General features: G+C 31.3%; 2 protein-coding genes and 1 long non-coding RNA gene across 5 annotated transcripts in view; 1 reads left to right on the forward strand and 2 right to left on the reverse strand.

The window, feature by feature from the left end:
* The window catches only part of LOC126739984 (uncharacterized), a 25,972-nt gene continuing 3,301 nt past the window's right edge, over positions 1-22,671 (reverse strand). The window contains exons 1-5 of one of the 3 annotated variants that reach the window (XM_050445828.1): positions 18,024-18,341; positions 14,202-14,359; positions 9,793-10,043; positions 4,827-5,037; positions 1-500 (exon numbers count right to left, since the gene is read on the reverse strand). In XM_050445828.1, coding sequence (XP_050301785.1) covers positions 166-500; positions 4,827-5,037; positions 9,793-10,043; positions 14,202-14,359; positions 18,024-18,043 — 975 coding nt within the window. In that variant the 5' untranslated portion in view covers positions 18,044-18,341 and the 3' untranslated portion in view covers positions 1-165. Of the gene's footprint in view, positions 501-4,826; positions 5,038-9,792; positions 10,044-14,201; positions 14,360-14,424; positions 14,589-18,023; positions 18,342-22,671 lie in introns of those variants that run through there. The other 2 variants (XM_050445827.1, XM_050445829.1) reach the window with 2 other exon arrangements.
* LOC126739988 (uncharacterized) lies at positions 5,031-9,635 on the forward strand. The gene is made up of 2 exons (XR_007661757.1): positions 5,031-5,379; positions 6,926-9,635. It is a non-coding gene; the product is annotated as an uncharacterized LOC126739988 (long non-coding RNA).
* Positions 17,544-22,671, reverse strand: part of LOC126739981 (endoplasmic reticulum junction formation protein lunapark) — a 23,222-nt gene continuing 18,094 nt past the window's right edge. The window contains exon 7 of the transcript XR_007661756.1: positions 17,544-17,553. The gene's annotated coding sequence lies outside the window, so the exon portion shown is untranslated. The remainder of the gene's footprint in view (positions 17,554-22,671) is intronic.

The following is a 22,671-nucleotide window of genomic DNA, read 5'->3' on the forward strand; positions in this document are numbered from 1 at the left end:
TAATTTTAAATCTATTTTATTAACTACAAGGCACGCGTATATATAAATTAAAGAAATATTTACAAAAGGTCAAATCAGTCTAAAATGAAAATCTGCGGCAAAATATAACTGGATAGTCTAAGAAAATTAACAGAAGATTTCCATCTAAAATAAATTACTCTCACATTACATATAATTACTATAAGGCAAATTACTCGCGCTCACAGTGCTCTTACTTTTCTTTAGCAAGAACTTATCCTTAATTAAGTTTAACTTAGAAGTTTCCCTATGTATAGGGACAGGAGGGTGCTTAGCTTGTGTACTCTGTCTGTCCTTTTCGATCTGAACTACTGAGTACAAGTCAAAATTGAACTCACTGGATGAGGTCATCGGACTTTTTAGCGCTTGTAGGGGGGTGCTTTTTACTAGTGTCGAGTCCTTTAATTGGTTCTCGTCTGGAGTGTCTAGATAGAATTTCGGCATGGAGTTTTGGCGGATGATAGGTAGTTCCTTGTGGAAGTCTTGAAAAGAAGAATCACAAAAATTAATACTTTCTAGTAACAGAGTATTGATAAAGGTATTGTTAGACAATTTTAGACTTTCACCTAAGAGAGGAAAACAAAATATAATTTTTTGTAAATCCATAAGATATTTTGAATTTATGTAATATAAAAATTACCTATAAAATTTGACATTATCCGACGTTTATACAGGGTGTATATAAATATATGCGAAAAAATTCAAAGGTTGATTCTTGCGTAAATCTTAAGAAAAAAACTGTATATAAACGTATGTCCTAAAAGGCGTAACTTTTGAGATACTGGGTGGTAAAGATTGAAGAAAAATATATGTTTTTTTTATAATACCCGTAAAAACCTTGTAGATATTTTAATAACATTTGGTATGCATTTTCAATGCATCAAAAGGCATTTTCTGAGGCGCACAAATTTTTTTTATTTGTACCAGTGACGTTCGCGTAAGGTTTAAACTAAATATTTTTGATGACAAATATGGTACCACACTTTTTTTTAATTTTTCTCAGTTATTTCTGAGCAAATTTGATCTCTTGACTTTCTTTTGTCCGAGGTTTCGATTAAATAAATCCATCCATCTAAATGTATCACGTGTTTATTATTAATGTTTAGATTAAACCAAATGAAAGAAAAATAAATTAAATAATTATAAGAAATGTTGGAAATGACCACCCTCTGCCATTATGCAAGTCTTTACGTCGCCGCATTTGTCGACGAATCTGATAAAAAATTCCGGGAGAATTTTGAATTACGGCACGTGAATTAATGACTCGATTTCTCAAGTCGTCGATATCCAGTACCGGACACTGATAAAAAAAAAATTAGTGAGCCTCAGAAAATGCCTTTTGTTGCATAGAAAATGCATACCAAAAATTAATAAAATATCTACAGGCGTTTCACAGGTATTGTAAAAAAAACATATTTTTCTTCAATCTTTACCACCCGATACCTCAAAAGTTAGTACTTTTAGCACATACGTTCATATAAAGTTTTTTTCTTAAAATTTACCCAAGAATCAGCTCCTGATTTTTTTCGCATCTATTTATTTACACCCTGTATAATGATAATAAGTGGTGTAAGTAAGTGAGACTGAATTATAGATAATAATCAGGATTGGAATGTTAAAATGAAACGAGAAAAATCTTTAACTTCCTTTGTAACCTCTCGAATATCTCAATGTGTATAATATTTACCATGTTTACATACTACTATTAATGCGCATTAGCGAAATGCGAATTAAGATAAAAGGCATGTGTAGATACCCGTAAAACGTTTTAGCATTCAGGATTCGTATTATTTTAAAGCGTTTTATGTATGTGGATGATGCTGCTGTAGTACTTATGTACGGGATATACACGTATATACGTGTTTTGTGTATACGGGAGAATATCCAAATTCACCTTAATTTTCAGTGTTGCCAACTAACAAAAAATTAAAAACCGAGCCAGGGAGAAAAAATGTTCTTGTCTTATTATGTTTTCGCAAAATTTAAAGAATTATATTCTTTTATTAGATATATTTTTACTCAAAGAATTTATTGATAAACTATTTAGGTTGGCATTAAAAAATAGCTGGTTAACGTCAACGTTAAAACCGTTGTGCAAACATACCGTTTTTGCTTTAATTGGCATTAATGTCACGTGTAAACTTAGTAATTGTAACGATATTGGAAATGCCGAGAAATCAGCTGATTCTCCATCATTACGAAATGACGCAAGTGGCATACCGCACGATGTCTCGAAGGTCAGCGAATCTTCCGGAATGTCGGTCAGTCAAGTATATAGGGAGCCGCGTCACCGCAGGGAGTCAATTCAGTGCACTAAAGAATATTGCGCAAAATTTAAACCAGACATTCCTAGTAGTCATAAGTGATCGTGTTTCGTAGTGTAAGTGTGTAAATAAATTAGTTGACTATTTTTTTGTGCAATCGAGTATTTATTTCACACCTAACGAACCGGAAAAAAGGCTACATTAGTGTCAGGTATGGGGTGTGAATTGAACGTCAGTTAACTAGACATTGGTGAAAAATAAATATTAGTGATGAACTGCCCTGTAGACCTTTAGCAGTGAACCACAAGAGCGAAGTTTGTCCCAATATGGAATCTGTTGGGTTGATGTGCCTCAAACCGCCTCAGTTTGAGAGTAATACATCCTGGAACGTTTATCAGCGTGAGTTTGAAGTTGGACTATTGAAAATGTGGGAAGGCAGGTCACATAAGCAGACACTGTCCAGGAGGTGTTAGTCTGGACAGCTTGGATTCCAGAGGGAGCATTCCCAAATAATAAGACTCCTCTAACATCTTAGATAGAGCAAATCGTGCTTCTGCAGGTGCAATCTGCCTCGACATCTCCAAGACAACTTTTCTGGGTACCATATACGAATGGTTGACTCCTTTATGCAGAACATGACTTACAGGCAGCACGAGCTCCACAAGGTTTGCCAAACAAAGCGATACTGCTTTTAACACAGAGGCCAAAGAGCCGTTAAGAAAAAGCAGCTAGTTCCACTCCCGTCAATTAAGAAAACTAAAGAAGGATTTAAGTAGGGGGTGCTGAAAATAGACGATGGGGTTGTTTTTTTGCATCGTTTGAGTCCTATTTCCAGAGAAAGCTTTAACATCATAACGGAGCGAGATCGTTCTGAAGGGCTGCTGTGTTAATAGCAAGACTACCGATGGTGAAAAAGAAATTTTCAAACCTGCAATACATGATGAGGCTGTTGGTCAAACAATACCAATCAAAAGTCCCTGTGCGTGCTGAAAGGAGTATTCCTGTGAGAGTAGTGAATATTAATCATTATCCTGTGTTATAATGTTACAATAAGGTGCAGCTGTGGACATCAACCGGGAAGCCATTCCGAAAGAACTAAAAGAGCTGACATCGTTATAGGGCACCGGTCTAAGGCCAGACCAAAGAAGGAGGCAAAGGCATTTGGTCCGTAGATATGATAAGTTTTTGATACTGGAAAGAAAGGAAGAACATGCTCGTCCCATCCGACCAAGAGAGAGGGCAACCATAATCTAGTCTTCACCGGTGGTACTGGTAAAAAAGAAAGACGGCTCGACCACATTCTGTGTAGATTACCAACAGCTTAATAACGTGACTCAAAAAGACAGCTAACTTCTTCCTCGTATTGATGACACTTTGGATACCCTGACTGAAAACTGGATACTGGCAAGTTGAGTTGGCTTCTGAAGATCAAGAAAAAACGGCTTTCACCCTGTGGGTGCTGTTTATTGCTGGCAATTAAACGTGATGCAGTTTGGACTGTGTAATGCTCCTGCCACTTTTTAGGAGGACTGTCCTGGAAGACTTGCGTGGTTTATCATGATGACATTACTATAGTAGGCAAATAGTTTGAGGACCACATAAACAATCTTGAAGAAGTGTTCCTGAAGCTACGAGGTTCTCGGTTAAAGTTGAGCCCATAAAGAAATGTCAGTATCTCTGTCAACTGTGCAGTATCTGGGTCACATTGTCTCCAATCAACGAGTTGTGGTTGACAAGGCAAAGGCTCAGATTGTCAAAGTTCCCAAACATGAGCTACGCATTCTTCTTGGGATTATGCACTTACTACCGATGCTATGTGGAGCAATTTGCCAACATCGCAAATCCAGGATGACCAAGAAGAAAAAGTCATTGGCTATTCTAGTAAGACGCTGTCGAAACTAGAGCGTGAACTATTGCGTTACTCGCTGGACAAAGAAAAATAGAGTTTTTGCTGCGAACTAATCATGCAGCTTTAAAATGGTTCCTTTAGTTTAAAAATTCAGAGGCTCAAGTGGCAAGATGGATAGAGAGGCTACAGGAGTTTATTTGACACTAAACATCGTCTCTCTATCCATCTTGCCACTTGAGCCTCTGAATTTTTAAACTAAAGGACCAGGGAAAATCTCTCAGGTCTACAGGCGTGCAAGTTCTGGTGTGCTGTTATACTTCCCAACGTCGTTCTCTGGAGAAAACCGTTGATTGTTATTTCTAGAAGAGGTCCAGGTGCAAGAGAGGAACTTTTTGCTGATATCCATATCCACTATCTATCAACATCTTAAAGGTAAAGCCGGAATCTTCCGGAACAGCATTCTGCCGAGTATATAAGGAGCCGCATCGCCCATAGTTGTCAGTTTAGTGAAGTTTAAGTTTTTTTAGTTAAGTTAAGTCGATTTAAAAAGTTGTAAATAAATACAGTAAAAATAAATTGCTCTAGTAGTCGTGAGTAATTGTGTTTTCGTAAAAAAGTGTGTAAATAAATTAGTTGACTATTTTCGATTCCTACTGAACGAACGGGAAAAACCCTTCAATATTATCTTAACATACCTCCAATCTTTAAAGATAAACTTTTAGACATCCGGCGTTCTCTTAAAGATTTCCCTCTGAGAGTCACTTCCTCCTCCTCTGGAACAGTGAGGCTATCGCTTTTTGTTTTACAGTCACTCTCCTCCCCCGAACTGGAAGACGTTTTATCAGGAATGTTGTGAAAACTCACCGATTTTTTTATCGGGAATTTTTCTGTCAACTTTTGGGGTGACTGAAACAAAGAAAAAATATTATCGAAATAATTTCCGGTAACACCTTGTGAGATAGCTATATGATAAAGTTTTCTATTTATAAGTTAACAATGGGAAAAACAAGTGCATCAATTAAATGACATTTTATCTAATCAATTTTATTTTGTTTATGCGGCTTTTTTTAATGTAATAAAATCTAGAGCGATTAAGATAATGGTGTTGAGTGTAATGGTTTGTCTGTGATTTTTTCAGTTTTTCAGTGCCATCGAGACGAGTGGGAACGTTATTGTTTTAGCGTTTACTGTGTCTAAGTAACAACATAAGAGGATGTCTAGTATAATTTTTATTTATAGGTTGTTTTGGTAATTATATTTTAATATTATTGTGGTAAATGTTTTTTGTTAAACTATATGTATTTTTTGTCATATCTTGTAAGGATTTATAAAAAAGAGCAATTCAAATTAATTAATTTATATTTAAACTGTAATACCCACTATTGTAATATGAGACATTTAATTGATAAGAAATGTAAAAATACGAAATGAAAACGTTATAGTATATAAGGTATGTTTATTAAATGTTTGATAAAAAATGGACTGAAACGTGACCTCTAACTAATTATAAGAAAGTTTTTGTTCTTTTTTATTTAAATTCTATTGAAAATCATAACCAATAACCAATTTTATCCATTTAAAAATTGTTTCTTTTTCTAAATATGAAGTCAAAACACTTAAGGATTCATTTAAACCAAAATATATCCTTTATTCTTTCTTTGTGAATGTTAATTTCAATTAATACATTTTGTATATTTCACTTTAATTACTTACGAAAATTCTAAATTTACTTCAATTTCCTAAAATTACTTACTACTAAATGAAATTCAACGAATGAATTGATACTTTAGACGATATCAAAAATCGCTTAAAGTACTTAAAAAAATTATTCCAGGCAGTTTTATGAATGGAACTGCCTTTTTAAAACGAAGAATTTAATAAGTTTTAGTTCAACAATAAGGAACGAAAATTATTTTCTTTTTATTAGATGTATTTAATTTTCTTTTATTTTTTGTTGTTAATTTAAATAAATTAGTTTTTTTTATATTAAAACTGTATTCCTTACTATTGAAACATACGTTTTTTTAAATATTTTTTAAAGCGTTTTACAGTTCATTGATTGAGACCTTTAATTGATACGAAATATAATAATACAAAATGAAAACGTTATTGCTATGAACTCTATTATAAGAATATTACTGTGTATAAGTTTTAGAATATGGAAAATATATTTTCCACCCTGGAAAATCAACAATTACCATCAAATGCCTGCATGACTCCAGACCACTGGAAATTGTCAAAGAAAAAACAGTTTAATTTCTGGAGGCATACAAAATTAAGTTTAGAGGAAATCAAGGTATTAACTTACAATGGAAATAATGATACAGTCTACAATTGTCAATCGTTCGAGATTAACCGATTTTCATATATTTTTTTAATTAAAAGAAATTAATTGATACTTCAAAAAATCCTAAAAATAACTTAAACTACTTGAAAAGAAAAATCAATTTATATGTTGCAAGTCAGCAAGGCAATTGAGCTTTTTAAATTATACTTCAAGATAACCAAAAATCACTTAAAATACTTGAAAACAAAAACTTTTTAAGTAGTTGGTTGTCACAGTTTCTTCCATATTATACTTCATACTTCTAAAATTATAAAAAATCACTTTTTTAGAGTAACTACATATAAAAATGAAAAGAACATTCTTTAATCACGTCAAAAAAAAAAACGTTAAATTTTTCTTTGTAATTAAAAAAAAATTTAATCAGTAATTAAGAATTTACAGTTGAGTTAGTGACCATTCAAAAAGTTTGTGGCTATACTTGCTGAATGTTGTTCTGTTTGTTTTCAGCTTTTACAAAATTATCTGGAGTTCTATAGACAAAGCAGAAAAGGTACCTACAGAAATGGAGCATGCAGAACAAACATTTAAGAAAAGAAAATTAGAAGAACCTAAACAAAACCTATATGAATGCAATAGACAAGCTAAGTTAAATGATGCACTGGTTTGTGAATATCGGTAGAAATTCTGAATCTGAGACTTAATAAAAAGTTGCATATTGCAAAAGCGAAATTAAGATCTCTTTACAATCAGAAATAATTGATAAAGACCAAGAGATAAACGACTTACCGAAGTGGAAAAGAAAGCGGAGGTATCCACCGATCTCAAAGAGTTAGAGAATTGGTTACTGAAATTGAACTACTAACCCAAAAATGTGCTGACCTTGCAAAGTGCTTAAGAACACCAAGAATCTTAAGAAGTTATTTTACAGGATATAAAGAGGACAATGAAGTAAGAAATACATAATTAGAAAAAATTGTTGCATTAATGATAAAGCTTACTGAATATCTAATACTTGCTAATAGAGATTTGGAGTTTTACAGACATAACCCTTTGCAGGATGATAGTAAAGGGAATTCCTTATTTGCCGAAGTTGATGACAGATGCGTACATGTACAGCAAAAATTCAATAACATATAATCAAGCTATAATAACTTAAAATAAATAAAGACATAAAAAATGACTTTGGTCTTGTTCCAGGTGGAGAAAAGGGAACAAATGCTGATTGACAAATAATAGAAAAGGCATATGAATTTGTCGATTACAGTAAGGCATTCGGCCTGTGTAAAATGGAAGAATTTGTGGCTTATAACATGGGAGTGAGAAAACATGATTATTTTGCTTAAAAATCTCTGCAACAACAGTTGCAGAAAGGTTAAAATCAACAACACGCTATCTGAGTCTTTAAGTCCACAGTGAGGTGTAAGAGGGCTGAATTGTGTCACCGATACTCTTCTATGTACAGGGCGAGTCATTTATATTGCACGAATATTTAAGGGCAAAAGGTTAAAATATTGGAAAAATTCCTATAAACCTATGTCCGAAAATGCGTCGCTGTAGAGATACTGAGCGTTGAAATTTTAATCATAATCATTTTCTTTATTCAATTTAATTCTTATAAAATCAAAGGTTTTTTTACAAAAGAAGGGAAAAGTGATTAACATGACGTAATACACAAACTAGGAGTAGAGGTTATAAAAGTTGTTAAAAGTGTTGCCCTTTAACTTCAATGCAAGCAACTACCGTACGAACCACTGATTGCCGCACTGCTGTGTTTCGAATTGTTGCGCAATTTGCCACTATCTTATTTCTAAACTCTTCAACATTTTCAATTGGGGTAGTATAAACTAATTGTTTTAGGTAACCCCCAGAGGAAAAAGTCTAATGAGTTTAAGTCGGGAGATCTCGGAGACCACGTTTGTGGAGCTCATCTCGCTTGTGTTTTACGTCATGTTACTGACTTTTCTCTTTTCTAAAAACTTTTGATTTTATAAGAATTAAATTGAATAATTGTTATTTTCATGGTTGTATTTAAAAACTCAAAATGTAAAACGTGGCGCTCTCTATTAGTGACATTAAAACTATCAACAAAATTTAGCACCTTACAAAACCTTCCTATACCTAATTGCACAGATGTATCTGTGCCTAATTGTATATTGCTATTCTCGTTTACTTTCCACTTATTTAGAAAAATTGAAAACTAAATTAAAATTTCAACGTATATCTGTGTCTATCGTTGCCCAGGGAAGCATTTTCGGACATATTATGTTTATATTGGAAGTTTTTTTAATATTTTGACCCAAGGAATACACCCTTAAACTTTCGTGCAATATTAATGACTCACCCTGTATATGAAGAGTAAATAATGAGAAAAGTTCTGCCAGACTGGCGAGGGGGATTAACCGTAGGTGGAAAAGAATTATTTATCTCAGATATGCAAATGACACCTTAATACTAGCTCGTTCCAAGGAATTTATAGGAATCATGAGAATGAGAAGGTCGATAATTTTAAAATGATTGAGAAATTTGATTATTTGGGATCACTTATCACAAACAAAGCCAACAAACTGAAGTTATTAAACCTATTGATCTCTCTTATTGCCAAAATGAGACCTAGACTTTAAAAATGGCCAATCGAATAGATGCTTTTGAAATGTGGGCCTACAGAACAATGCTGCGAATATCATATAGAGAACATCGACCAGGTTATCAACCAATCATATCTACGGTATTTTGGACACATTTCAAGAAGAACGAATGGGCTGAAACTGCTTATTGTGGAGTAGAAAAATCAATAGTAAACGATGAAGAGGAAGGTCTTCGACTCTAGGTGGATCAAATCGAAGAAATCATTGATCACAGCCTGCAGGAAGCTTCTCTTCAAGCCTGAGAACTACGATCCGAGCAAGTGAAACATGATTTCAACATACTCTCTCGAAAGTAAAAGGTTAAGAGAGGGAGTGACTATTAAATATAAAGGGGATACTAGTGAATTTTAACTAACAAGTCACAATTATTAAACTAATTATAAGTTTTAAGTAACATAATTGTATCTTCTATAATAAATGCATAAAACCTGCCATAAAATCACACCTCAATAAACAACCGACATTTATCACATCTAAGGCTGATTTTGTTTTTAATTTTTATGGATTTACAGGTATGCGACGCCTATAAAATTATTTGAACCTACAAAAGGAATAAACAATCATATTTAATATTTCAGTGTTTTATTACATAATAAAATCCTTATCAGATAAAGTAAATATAGATATAAATCTAAATAATAGTGATGGACGATCCAACCGATAAAGATGAAGAAATGTGTTTGTTAAATTGTTAAAACTAATTTTGTTGGATTACTCAGAAAAACTTACTTTTTTCTGAATAAGCTTCTGCTGAGTCTCGCTTTCGTTGCTCCCTTCAGAATCAGTAGTTGGTAAATTATTGTGCTTTTCTTCCTGTGTAAACAATGCACCGTTTAAATAATCGGTCCCGAGATCCTTGGAATTCTTTTCGGGCCATTTCAGTCTTTTTTTAGGCTGTTGCTCGATCACAACAGGCTGTCGGAGTTCCAGTTTCTTTTTTGGCGTGTCTTTGGGGTCGATCGTAACTATTGAGCGACCGGCTGTAAAGAAATGTAAAATAAAAAAGAAGAAGGTTTCGTATGGTGGAATATTTAGTGGCAAATAAATGATACCAGGTTTCATAGTATTGGTATATCGATACCATAATTTATAGAGAGGGTAATAAGTAATGGAACTATTAAAATATACGTAGAAATACAAACAATCTTTGGGCAGATCAAGAACGTAAATCTGTAGTCGAGACCTAAGAATTTGAATGATAAAATGTACATGACATTTCCAGTTCTTTTGCATCGTATATAGACTCTCGAAATATAGATCAACGAAGAATATCGAAAATTTCATAGATAGGACGTGTGGGCATATTGGAAGTTCTGACATGAATGAAAGAGTACGTAGAAATCTTATACGAAGTAAAAAAAAACTACAATAATTCATAATATCTATTGGAAGGCAATAAATATCTATTTAAGGCTGCAATTTCCAAAATCAAAATAGCAACGACAATAACGAATATCCAAAATGGACAAAACACATGAAGAAAAATAAGTCATAATAAAAGGTTTGATGGTTATAAAACAGAAAATGTGCTATTAAAACTATTTTTTAATCTTATGGTCGCAAAACGTAATTTGGCCTGTGACTCGTTTGGAAATGACTGTAAGAAACTTCAATTTAAAGCATTACGTTTTTAAAAGAGACAAATATTTCAGAGGACCAAGTATAACAGAAAAATATTTAAAAAAATATTGTTATTCTAAAATCGAAGAACATTCAAGCAACTTCTGCGTATTTCAAAGCTCGATTATAGTTTGACCTGTAAACCATTCAAATTTTATACTATGCTGCATACGTTAAAAAACTAAAAATGTTGCCAATAGTCATACCTGGGATGATCCAAAAATATATCGAATTAATAATTTATTAAATAAATAATAGTTAATAATTTATAAGAGCAGGATAACGAGATGGTTATTTTCCGTTGTGCCTTTTTAAAAAATCAATATTTATTTCTTTTTAAATCTGGAACGAAAAAATTATGATTAAAAAAATGAATAAAAAAAACATAAACATTATAATATAATTTATTCTAATAGTTTATTATAAATAGGAAATTCTAGAAATGTTATCCCTATACATAGGTATTTACTAGGATATAAAGCAATATCCTAGACGTTATAGGGTATTCTTGAGACGTTTTACATTCTTGAGAATAACATGTTGAAATGTTCATCCCTAGAACGGTTTATTTCTCTTATTTTGGTTTAACTGTCAGCATTATAAACCCGAATTAGAGTCATCAGTAATGGGTAACCGGTAATTAAAAAAAAATCACTATAAAAAAATTAAACTTTGGAAAATCGATTGTAAAATAACTAAGGGTACGTTTCTCACAAGTCTTAACGGTTATTAAATTAGGTACAAGTACCGTCTTACATAAACAGATATCCAATTGACAATTTGACAAAAATGTAATCAAAATTTGGAATTTGCCTAACCACAAGGAAAGAACTGGTCCTTCTGCAGCTGTCAAATTTTTAAAGTAATAACGCTAGTTCCTTTTATTTTTCCTCATTCATCTGGCAAATTTCTATTTGACGTTATAAAAGCTATAAAAGAGTTTTAATACCTATACCTAAGAGTATTAACAATAACTGTCAATGTCTGAAAATGGTATGTTTTAATACCGTGACAAAAATTATTATTAGCAATAGGAATGTTCTTTAAAGAACAAAAAAAACTTAAACTCTAAAAAATTATAACTAAAATATAAACGCTGCCTATTTGTTGGATTATGCATTTCGCCTTACGGCATCGTCAGACCTAAATTAAAAATTAAAACAATGGTCAACATTAATTTACAGGAAAACCATATATCAAATACACACTAAAAAACCACTTTAGGGTAACATGGTAAAATATTTATTTTTATTACTATTTAAATCTCGCGCCAATATTTCGAACTTTACTTCACTGAACTGACAACTCTCAGCGATGTGGTTCTTTATATACTCGGCAGAATGCTGTTCCGGAAGATTATTATTAACCTTCGAGACGTCGTGCGGTGTGTGTCATTCCGAAATGATGGAGAATCAACTGGTTTCTCAGTGTTTGCAATATTGTTAATAAGTTACGTAAAATAGTAAGACTTAGTTACAGGAGCGTATACTGTAACGATACTGTAAACAACAAGAAATCAGCTGATGCTCTGTCCTTCTGGAATGACACAAGTGGTACATCGCAAAACGTCTCGAAGGTTGGTGAGAATCTTTCGGAACATCGTTTTGCCGAGTATATAAATGGCTGCATCACCGATAGTAGTCAGTTGTCAGTTCGGTGAAGTAAATTTAGAATTATTGGCGCGAAATTAAAAAGTTGTGAATAAATACAGTAAAAATAACTATCTCTAGTAGTCGTTAGTGGTTGTGTTTTCGTGGTGAAATGTGTAAATAAATTAGTTGACTATTTTCGATTGTTTTTAATTCACACCTAACGAACGGGAAAAACGCCGCAATACACAAGAAATGTTTAAATTCCCATGTAGATTTCAAGAAAGTAATAATACATAGGGTGTTCTATTTTTCCTGCAGACGGTTGATGTGGTTCCTGAAGACTTACCCTAAATATATATTTTAAAATTTGTATATTTTGGTTTCAGTATTTAGAATGCAAAGGTATATATATATATATACATTTATCACTTAAAAAATGAATTCTTAAGACTTAACTGTTGTAGAAAATCTGTTGACTCGATTATTTAAACAATATGTTGTTCGGCAGAAAGGGACATAGAGAAGTAAATGATTTCGGGTTGAGTAAGGTGGAACATTTATTGAGAAGAGAGCAAGGCAGTCAGAACATCTTGTCATTGGATTTAAAACCTTTAAAGCAAAACATACATCATAGTACTCTCTTCTACTTGACAAAGGACTTAGTGATATATATGATATTGTCTGATCAGTAGAAAGAAATGTACCTTATTTTTAAAGGATAAATCTTATATACCTGACTATTTAATGCTATTATATTATATTAGAAAACTCAAGATGAGATATATACAAAGATTTAAATACAGGAATACTACTGAAATCTCTACATGATTTCCTTACAAAGCCCCACGTTCTATTTACCTTAACAATAAAATATGATTAAAGTGATGAGAAAAACGAAGGTTAAGGTCCAAATAGACACCAATCCTTTACTAAGTCCACATGCTTTAGTGATAGTGACATATATTAATGTTAAGAGACAATTAATTTAATTGACATGTCTGGATTACAGCTTCTTGCATCATATCTTGAGTGCCGAAGCTAGATAGTTTAAGTGGTGAAAATGATGATGTCACCAGAGAGGAAAGTGAAAATAGGAGTGCTGCAAGGATCCGTTCTTGGGCCCTAATTTTTTTGATATACATCTACCTTTACAATCTCCCTTAAAAGCACCCATTCTATGAATTTTAGAGTGCTGTGGTGGATGTACAGCTAAGAACTGACCATTGGTTACAGGCTAAGAGGCTTGTATTAAACAAGAACTAAACTGAGGGATCCGGGATGACGAATCTGTCAAATTTTTGGGTATAAATCTTGATCGAATGGCTTCAGTAGTTCGCTTATTTAGCGAGTATTCTTTTCGGGAGGACTGCAGGGATGCCTCTGTGGCTTTGGATTTTTTAGCTTTTCCTTCCGCATTTATTCTGGAGAGTATTTGCTAAAAAAATTATAGAACGGGTTACTCTTCAGAGAGATATGCATAAATACTGTAACGATATTGTAAATACTGAGAAACTAGCTGATTCTCCATCATTCCGAAATGAGACAAGCGTTACACCGCACGACGTCTCGAAGGTTTGAGAGAATCTTCCGAAACATCGTTCTGCCAATGTCAATTATCAGTTCATTGAAGTAAACTTCGGAATATTGGCGCGAGATTTAAATAGTTGTAAATAAATACCGTAAAAACAAATATCTCTAGTAGTCGTGAGTGATCGTGTTTTCGTAATGAAGTGTGTAAACAAAATTATATGCTTATTTTCGATTAATACCATTTTTCTGTTGATTAAGAAAGAGATTTTCGATGAGATACCTCTAGAGACATTCAGTTTGATTTCATAATTTTGAATGCTGATGCACTATTCTGGGACACATATGATATAATGTAAAACTAATTAATAATAAGGTATAAAATTAAATTAGGCTTACCTATAACCGACACACTGTCGTAAAACGCCATATTGTCAAATATATTATTATTTTTTTCGCCTTCTGGTATATGCTTGACCGGTTCCTCGTAGAGGGCGATGTTTACGTCGAAGCAGAATTTCTCCTCTATCAAGTTCCAGTAGCATGATTCTAGACAGCTAAAAAAACAAATTAAAATTTATGCAAATAATATATATATAATATTCGAAGGAAATTTACCGACCATTTGGGACAAACGTGGCATAAATGCATGATGATGTTTATCTCAAATTTTAAACGAAAATCTCGTAAAACCGATCTTTAAACAACGATAAAACATGAAACCGCTTAAATTTATTGTCAGCAACTGACGATCGGTAAAACTTGATGTTTTGTTAATAAGTGTAAATAGTATTAACGATCGAGATCATCAGAAGTGTGAATTTGTTCAGGCAATAGTCAGTTTTATTTTTAATCCGTAATAATCAATTGATCTGCGTATGAGTAGTGCTTGATTATTTTGTACTTAAATTTTTAAATTAAAAAAAAAATACAGGGGTTATTAGCCTTCTATTAATAATTAAGTTTATAATTGTAATCTGAATACTATTTACTCACCGCAAGCCCCTGCGATGAGTACGTTCCGAGATACAGTACCTCGCATTCTTAGTTGGCCACCCTGTACGTAAAGGTTTAATTCTGTGTATACCTGATATAACGCAAACAGACTGTCGCTTATTACAGCTAAATGTTCGGTAATCGTATTTAGATTCTAATACACAATTAAAATATAAACGAAAATATCTTAAAACGAGCGCATAGTGTTTTGGATGCAAATAAAATCATATTGAGAGGATCATCTCTGATCCCCAAAAATGTTTGGTTTAATTTTATGAAATTGCATGGCATTTATGAATATAGATTGCTTAAAAACTTTATACTACACCCTAGTAAGCACCAAATTGAAATATGGGTGATGGGGTATTTTTTTCCAGCATGATTTTATTTCATGAAAATTCCATAAACTGTTAATAACTCAAAAACTACTCAGCTTATATATTTGCAAATTCGTATGCAGATTCTCCATTTAAATTGATTGGATACCTATTTGAGCGTTTTTCAAAAAATATTCAAAATTTTGAAAAAAAAAATATTTTATTCCAGGATGATTTTATTTCATGAAAATTCTAAAAACTGCCCATCACTCAAAAAACACTCAACTGACACATTTAAAATATGGCATGCAGATTCTCCATTTAAATTAATTGGACACGTATTTGAGCGTTTTAAAAAAATATTTAAAATTTTGAAAAAAAAAATATTTTATTCCAGGATGATTTTATTTCATAAAAATTCAAAAAATTGTTAATAACTCAAAAACTACTCAACTTAAACATTTGCAAATTCGTATACAGATTCTCCATTTAAACTGATTGGACACCTATTTCGGGGTTTTTTAAAAATTATTCAAAATTTTGAAAAAAAAAATTATTCCAGGATGATTTTATTTCATAAAAAGTCCAACAATTGTCCATGACCCAAAAACTGCTCAACTTACATATTTGAAAATTCGTATACAGATTCTCCATTTAAATTGATTAGACACCTATTTCAGCGTTTTTCAAAAAATATTTCAAATTTTGAAAAAAAAAATTTTATTCCAGAATGATTTTATTTCATAAAAAAAATGCTTCATAACTCAAGAACTACTCAACTTACACATTTGCAAGTTCGTATACAGATTTTCCATTTAAATTGATTAGACACCTATTTCAGCGTTTTTCAAAAAATATTCAAAATTTTGAAAAAAAAAATTTAGCATGATTTTATTTCATAAAAATTCCAAAAATTGTACATTACTCAAAAACTACTCAACTTACACATTTGAAAATTCGTATGCAGATTCTCCATTTAAATTGATTGGACACCTATTTCGGGGTTTATAAAAAAATATTCAAAATTTTGAAAAAACAAATTTATTCCAGGATGATTTTATTTCATAAAAAGTCCAACAATTGTCCATGACCCAAAAACTGCTCAACTTACATATTTGAAAATTCGTATACAGATTCTCCATTTAAATTGATTAGACACCTATTTCAGCGTTTTTCAAAAAATATTTCAAATTTTGAGAAAAAATATTTTATTCCAGAATGATTTTATTTCATAAAAAAAAATGCTTCATAACTCAAGAACTACTCAACTTACACATTTGCAAGTTCGTATACAGATTTTCCATTTAAATTGATTAGAAAATATTCAACATTTTGAAGAAAAAAAAAATTATTCCAGGATGATTTTATTTCATAAAAAGTCCAACAATTGTCCATAACCCAAAAACTACTCAACTTACACATTTGCAAATTCGTATGCAGATTCTCCATTTAAATTGATGGAATACCTATTTCAGCGTTTTTCAAAAAATATTCAAAATTAAAAAAAAACAAATATTCCAGGATGATTTTATTTCATAAAAAGTCCAACCATTGTCCATAACCCAAAAACTACTCAACTTACACGTTTAACATTTCCACAAACTGTCCATCACTCAAAAACCACTCAACTTACACATTTGAAAATTCGTATGCAGATTTTCCATTTAAATTAATTGGACACCTATTTGAGCGTTTTTCAAAAAAAAATTCAGTTAGAATACGATCTCTATATACAGAAAACGTTTTTAAAATATGGCATTTGAGCAGCATAGTATCTATCTATCGAGGGATATAGAAAACTTTGTCTTGTTAAAAAGAGTTAATTTTTTTAGATCAATATGGTGTAACGACATTGTAAACACGGAATGACACAAGTTGACAAGTTGACGACGTCTCGAAGGTTGGCGAGTTTCTTCGGAATAGCGTTCTGCCGAGTATACAATCGCCGATAAATGTCAATTCAGTGAAGAAAAGTTTGAAATATTGGCGCCAGATTTAAATAAAAGGTGTAAATAAATTAGTTGATTGAATTCACACCTAACGAATGAGAAAAACGCTACAATAGATTAGGCCACTATTTCTTTCCTGTTGTCAATATTTGTTATTTTTATCAATGGATTAACTCGGAGTCTCGACATTTATTAAGATATGAAATAGCTACGACTCAGTATGCCTTTAAAAGTTTTCGTACGAGCTATAATGGATTCTCAAATTGTACGTACTTGTAAGTGGATTATTAATTTATGATATAATGTTATAAAGTAGAAGGATCAGAGCTATTAATTTTTTAATTAAATATTGTACTGCAGAAGTACACAAGTCCTATTAATTATATTTCCGGGTGTGCATTAAATAAATAAGTATCACAAATTAAATTAAATTTTAAAGTAACACTAATTGCGTTTCAGGATCAACAAAGAGATTAAAGTCGAAAACGTTATTTGTCGCTTTTATGGTCTTAAAGTTCGCTTAAAAATAAGCCTTAAATATTTTATAAAAAAACAACAAAGATGTTTGTTGCTGATAGTTTGGTCATGTAAAAAAAAAAATTCCTTGGACCCGAAACAGGATACTTGCAATAACGCATTTAATTAAGATTTGTAATAAATAAAGTTAATATTGTTTTTTTTTAAGAATGAATAGGTTTTGCTTACCTACATTTAATTTTAACAAAGAAAAAATTATGGAATTCTTATAATAGGAATTTTTTTACAATTATTATATTTTATGGAGAATGGTTTTAGTTGTAGTGGTCAAAATCCAGACATAGTTTTATCACAAACTAATTGTATCATTATAAAATCGTGGCAAAAGTTTTAATGCTTTAGAGTACTATCAGATACATACATCTAGATAAATTTATAAACAAAAAAATTATATCACTGTAAAAACAAAAATAAAAACTCACTGTAGACAGCATTTGCACATTTTCACTTATAGAATCAATTTATGTCGAGCACTACCATCGCAGGTGAACAATTAATTAACGCACATAACTTTGATACTATCTTTCGATAAGATATAAAATTTAATCTCTCTCCTGTCACATTTTTTTTCACAATAGTCATAAATCACTAAAAACCTGAGCCACAACGTATAACCCTGAAGGATCCTTAATATAAAACCGTTGATGTTATTGTTAAAGTAAAATGCATCTCTCGGGATGTGACGGAGGCATTTGACCGCGCGCTTAAAATAGGGTTTCGTTCAAGAATCCGTTTGTCGGATTAAATAAAATCCGAACCGTAATGAAATAATCGGTCGAGAGTGTGTAGGTACGCATTGTTTCGCTTAATTTATTCATCTTACGTATTCTCAGACTATTAGTAATAATTAGTTGGCTCCCATGATACGAATCAAGAGTTAGTAATACAGGTTCAATGTCAACTTTATTAAACTAGCTACTAATGAGTAAGGAAAATCCGTGGTTTTGCAGTTGACTAATTACTTATGTGGTTGATGTTTCTTTGTTATCGGTACTAGAAAAAAACATTTTTTCTATTTTTTTCTTGATAAGAGATATGTGTAAACGGTTTATAATACAAATGTGAGACTTTTATGAATTTAAATTTGACATGTACTGTATACAAACAAAGCATTACATATTACGTAAACGATTTCCATGAAATTAATTTATTGAGCCATTTAATTATCTTACTAATTTAGGATCGACATTTGGTTTATTAATGTAGCAAGAAACTTTATTAATCAAATACAGCGAACTCAAACGCGGATATAGGAGGTTATAAAATAGTTTATTAGCGACAATACATACAACTGGGTCAGCCTTCACTCGCATATTTTTTTTCAATTTTCCATTCCGCACAGAGATGCATTTTTCAGCGAGATTAAGGTCGATGGTACAACTCGATTACATATATATACAAGCAATAATTAGCATTCATTTCGAAGAACAGATATTAAAACTGTCTCGCAAAAGTAACTTATAGTAATTAAATTATTGTGAAACTTAATGAAAAAATCTGGCATGGTATTTAAGTAAATTTTTTCAAAAAATATAATACAAGAAAATATGTCATGCACACTACAATTTTAATTGCATTTTAATAACCTGTGGTTTTTCTACATTTAATGGCCTGGGTTTTTCACTGCTTATTGGCTTGTTACATCATTAAATCTCTTTAGCAGCAAGAGTAAAAAATTCATCAAGATCGCGATTACAATGGTACCATTTCTAACCAAGGTCGTATAACCTAAGGTCAATCTTAGTCTTGGCGGAAGTAAAAATAAGAAAATAAGGTGGTGTGGTACCATTTAAATTATAAATTTATGTGCGCTTTATTGATTTTTAATCATGTAAAATACAATTTCATTTCAGGAAATGAAAGAGTTCTCGAATTAATAATTAAGAAATCATTAAAAAAACCCCAAGAGATGACGTGGCATTATTTATTTATCAATACAGGTAATAACACTTAACCGAAATACTTTACAAAATTACTTATCACTCGACACGTCAGATTAAAAATAAACTATTACTACTAAAAACATTCTTAAATACTAGGCAGTACCTAATATTACGCTTTAATTCACACATTTTTAGTACCTGAGAAAGTTGGTTAGCCAAAATAGTTAAGTTATCAACTGGAAAATAACGTACTTCGTAAAGTGATAAAATCTGTTTTGTTTGAAGTTTTTACATCAGAAGTTCCATTACCCCGGGAGTATTATTATATACTACTTTTCTTAACAGTTTATGAACCAAATAAGATATTGATGTTTTTTTTATACAAACATAAAGTCTATACGAGAAACATAACTCTACATTAGTAACCTTTTATTGCTAGTTTTGGAGATCTAGGTGGCCATTCAATAGGACCTTTTCTAATAATACACTGGTTAGGATAACGTCCGTCCAACCATTGTGTTCCGGAAATTACATAATAAGGAGGTGCTCCATCCTATTAGAATTATTGTATTGGAATAGTAGTAAGCGTTCTTCTAAAGATAAATTTTGTCATCTGTCGTGTTCGTCATCTGCTTTTATAATTTCTGCACTATTAGTGGTTCAATATACCTCTCTAGCATTTCAGCATACATTTAAATTTCCTGTTATAAATATTGGGCTGATAATACCATCTCCTCAAAATATTAGCCCAAGAGGCGATCAAGATCTCCGATAAGCTAAAATTTCTTTTTATATACTTTATAACTGCTTAGAAAGTTAACAGTTCTGTGGGAAACAGCCCGACATCACCCTTTTCTGCCATGAAGATATATTTACTGTTATTAGATTTTGGTTCCTAATGATTATAACGCAATCAGTTTCAATTAGTAACTCTTAAAAGCTGACATCATAAATTTAAGCCATCAATTCCCATTAAACTTGCGCTCTATAAGGCTGCTAGACTTTTTTCATGAAATATGTACGTGTTATAAAAAAATGTGTGAGTCGAGTCGCGAGTTGTGCAAGAAGTTGTTCACAGAGTTTTTCTATTACCCTTAACATATAATACGGCTTTATCTCTGTCTATCTCTCTTATACTGTTAGTATGATAAAAAAACTCCATTAATGTTGTAGTTGAAACCCAGATACGAGTTCGGTCATCGTGTGTTGATGCAATAAGTTAAGTATTTTAACTTATTTCTTTCTAGTTTAATAAGAATGTTATTTTAACTTGTCAAATTTTAATCTGTATTTTATTGTATAAGTGTATTTAATTCTTTACCCTTTTACCTTAGGTAAGAAGTAATTTAATTGTATGTAAGAATTAATTTTTGTATTAGTAGGCGCTTTTTAATTTTATAATTTTGTATTACCAAATTTTTTCTCATTGATACCACGAACAATGATAAAAAAATAAATAAATTTAAAAAAAATATAATATGATATACCAAAAATTAATAAATAATAATACGAATGTGAAAAAATAGCTAAAAAGAATATCAGCAATTTAAAAAAGTGTGTTTTTTCTAAAATATCATACATTAAACACAAATAATAAAACCATTACCCGCACCTACATATTCCAGGTACATTAATATTTCTAGAATATTTTAGTAAATGTATCAAATATCTTCCAGGGTTATTTAAGGCCAGTTAAAATATTTAATGGTATGAGAAAGTATTCAATTACTGTTTCTCGTCCTGGTATCCATTATTGTATTTCTCAGGAGTAAATGAGGGATCTATTCAATTATTATAACCTTCATGCAAATGTGGCCTTATGAAATGCTCGAAAAGCTTGGTAAAAAAAATCAGTAATGAATTTATTTATTAAACACCTCTTATTAAACTTACTTTTTGTACTATCTTATCCTTTTAGAAGGTATTTCAATATGCTTTCTATGTTTTATTTTTTCGCTATTAAAAAAAATGGCCTAAAATTAAATAATTTCAAAAGTCCAAATACAAGCTTGCCACAAATTTCATGATAAATTTAATTAAAAAATTTGGAAAAATTATATTTTTATTTTATAGCCTGGTCAGACATAAAAGTTATATAAGTATCTATGTCGCAATGGAAGCGATTAACATCTGTGGTCAGATCTGACGTACGAACGCTTTAAGAATATGTTTTTTGATAATAAGATAATACCCGTTTTATGCATAGTATTTTACAGAAAAGTTTAAATATGTCAAAAAGTACTTGGTTTAGCTACAGGACATATTAAATAAAAAATGAAGGTATTTGAGGAACAAACTTAATTAGATACAAATATACAGGGTGTTCCATTTGAAAAATTTGAGATATTGCGTATTTAATTTCAGCAAGTTTGAAAGTTCTTTAAAAACACCCTGTATTAAAAAATTACAAATTATCATAGTCAGTCTAGAGGAGGTACCCTAGACTAACTGTGGTACAAGTTTCATAGACGCAGAATAAATTTTAAGTTAATTATAATTTTTTAAACGAACCCTCTAAAGGGCAAAAAATAACATAAAAAAATTAATTACGTTGCAACGCCGCACGGAAATTTTAAAAACGTTATACCAAAGTAAAGTACTCTTTTTGCCTCACATTTTAGTACCATAATATACAGGGCGTACCATTTAAAAAAAATCATATTTCATAGTAACTTTTTTGTGACACACCCAGTATACATAAAAATATTTTTAGTTCGTAGGTTTTTGTCAACCCTACAACTTTGCTGTAGAACTTTTTGCTCTACCTCGTATAGTTAAGGCGCTATTTTAGCCGTACACCTTGTTGGCACACCCTGTATATAGGTAGCGTAACGAAAACAACCAAACAATATTATTCAAAAATAAATAGCCGGACACGTCAATTTTATTTTTAGGGAGCATCTTATACTGTCAGTCACAAACTCACAACCCCGTGAGAGGAGACACACAATTTTAAAGGTCTTTTAATGCATTTAACAACGAGATATTTTAAGTTAATAGCTTTTAAATTCTTTGCACTTAAAATTTAAAAAAAGGCATGAAAACCAAGAAAGTTATTTTGTTATAAATGACAAAATATCTATTACCGCAGGTATTTAACTATATAGCATAAAATAATAGTTGAAATTAAATACTTTATAGATTCTAATTGTTATTAAAAATATTATTATATTTATGTTATTAAAAT

The sequence above is a fragment of the Anthonomus grandis genome, chromosome 8 (assembly GCF_022605725.1).
Source record: "Anthonomus grandis grandis chromosome 8, icAntGran1.3, whole genome shotgun sequence".
Taxonomy (NCBI): Eukaryota; Metazoa; Arthropoda; class Insecta; order Coleoptera; family Curculionidae; genus Anthonomus; species Anthonomus grandis.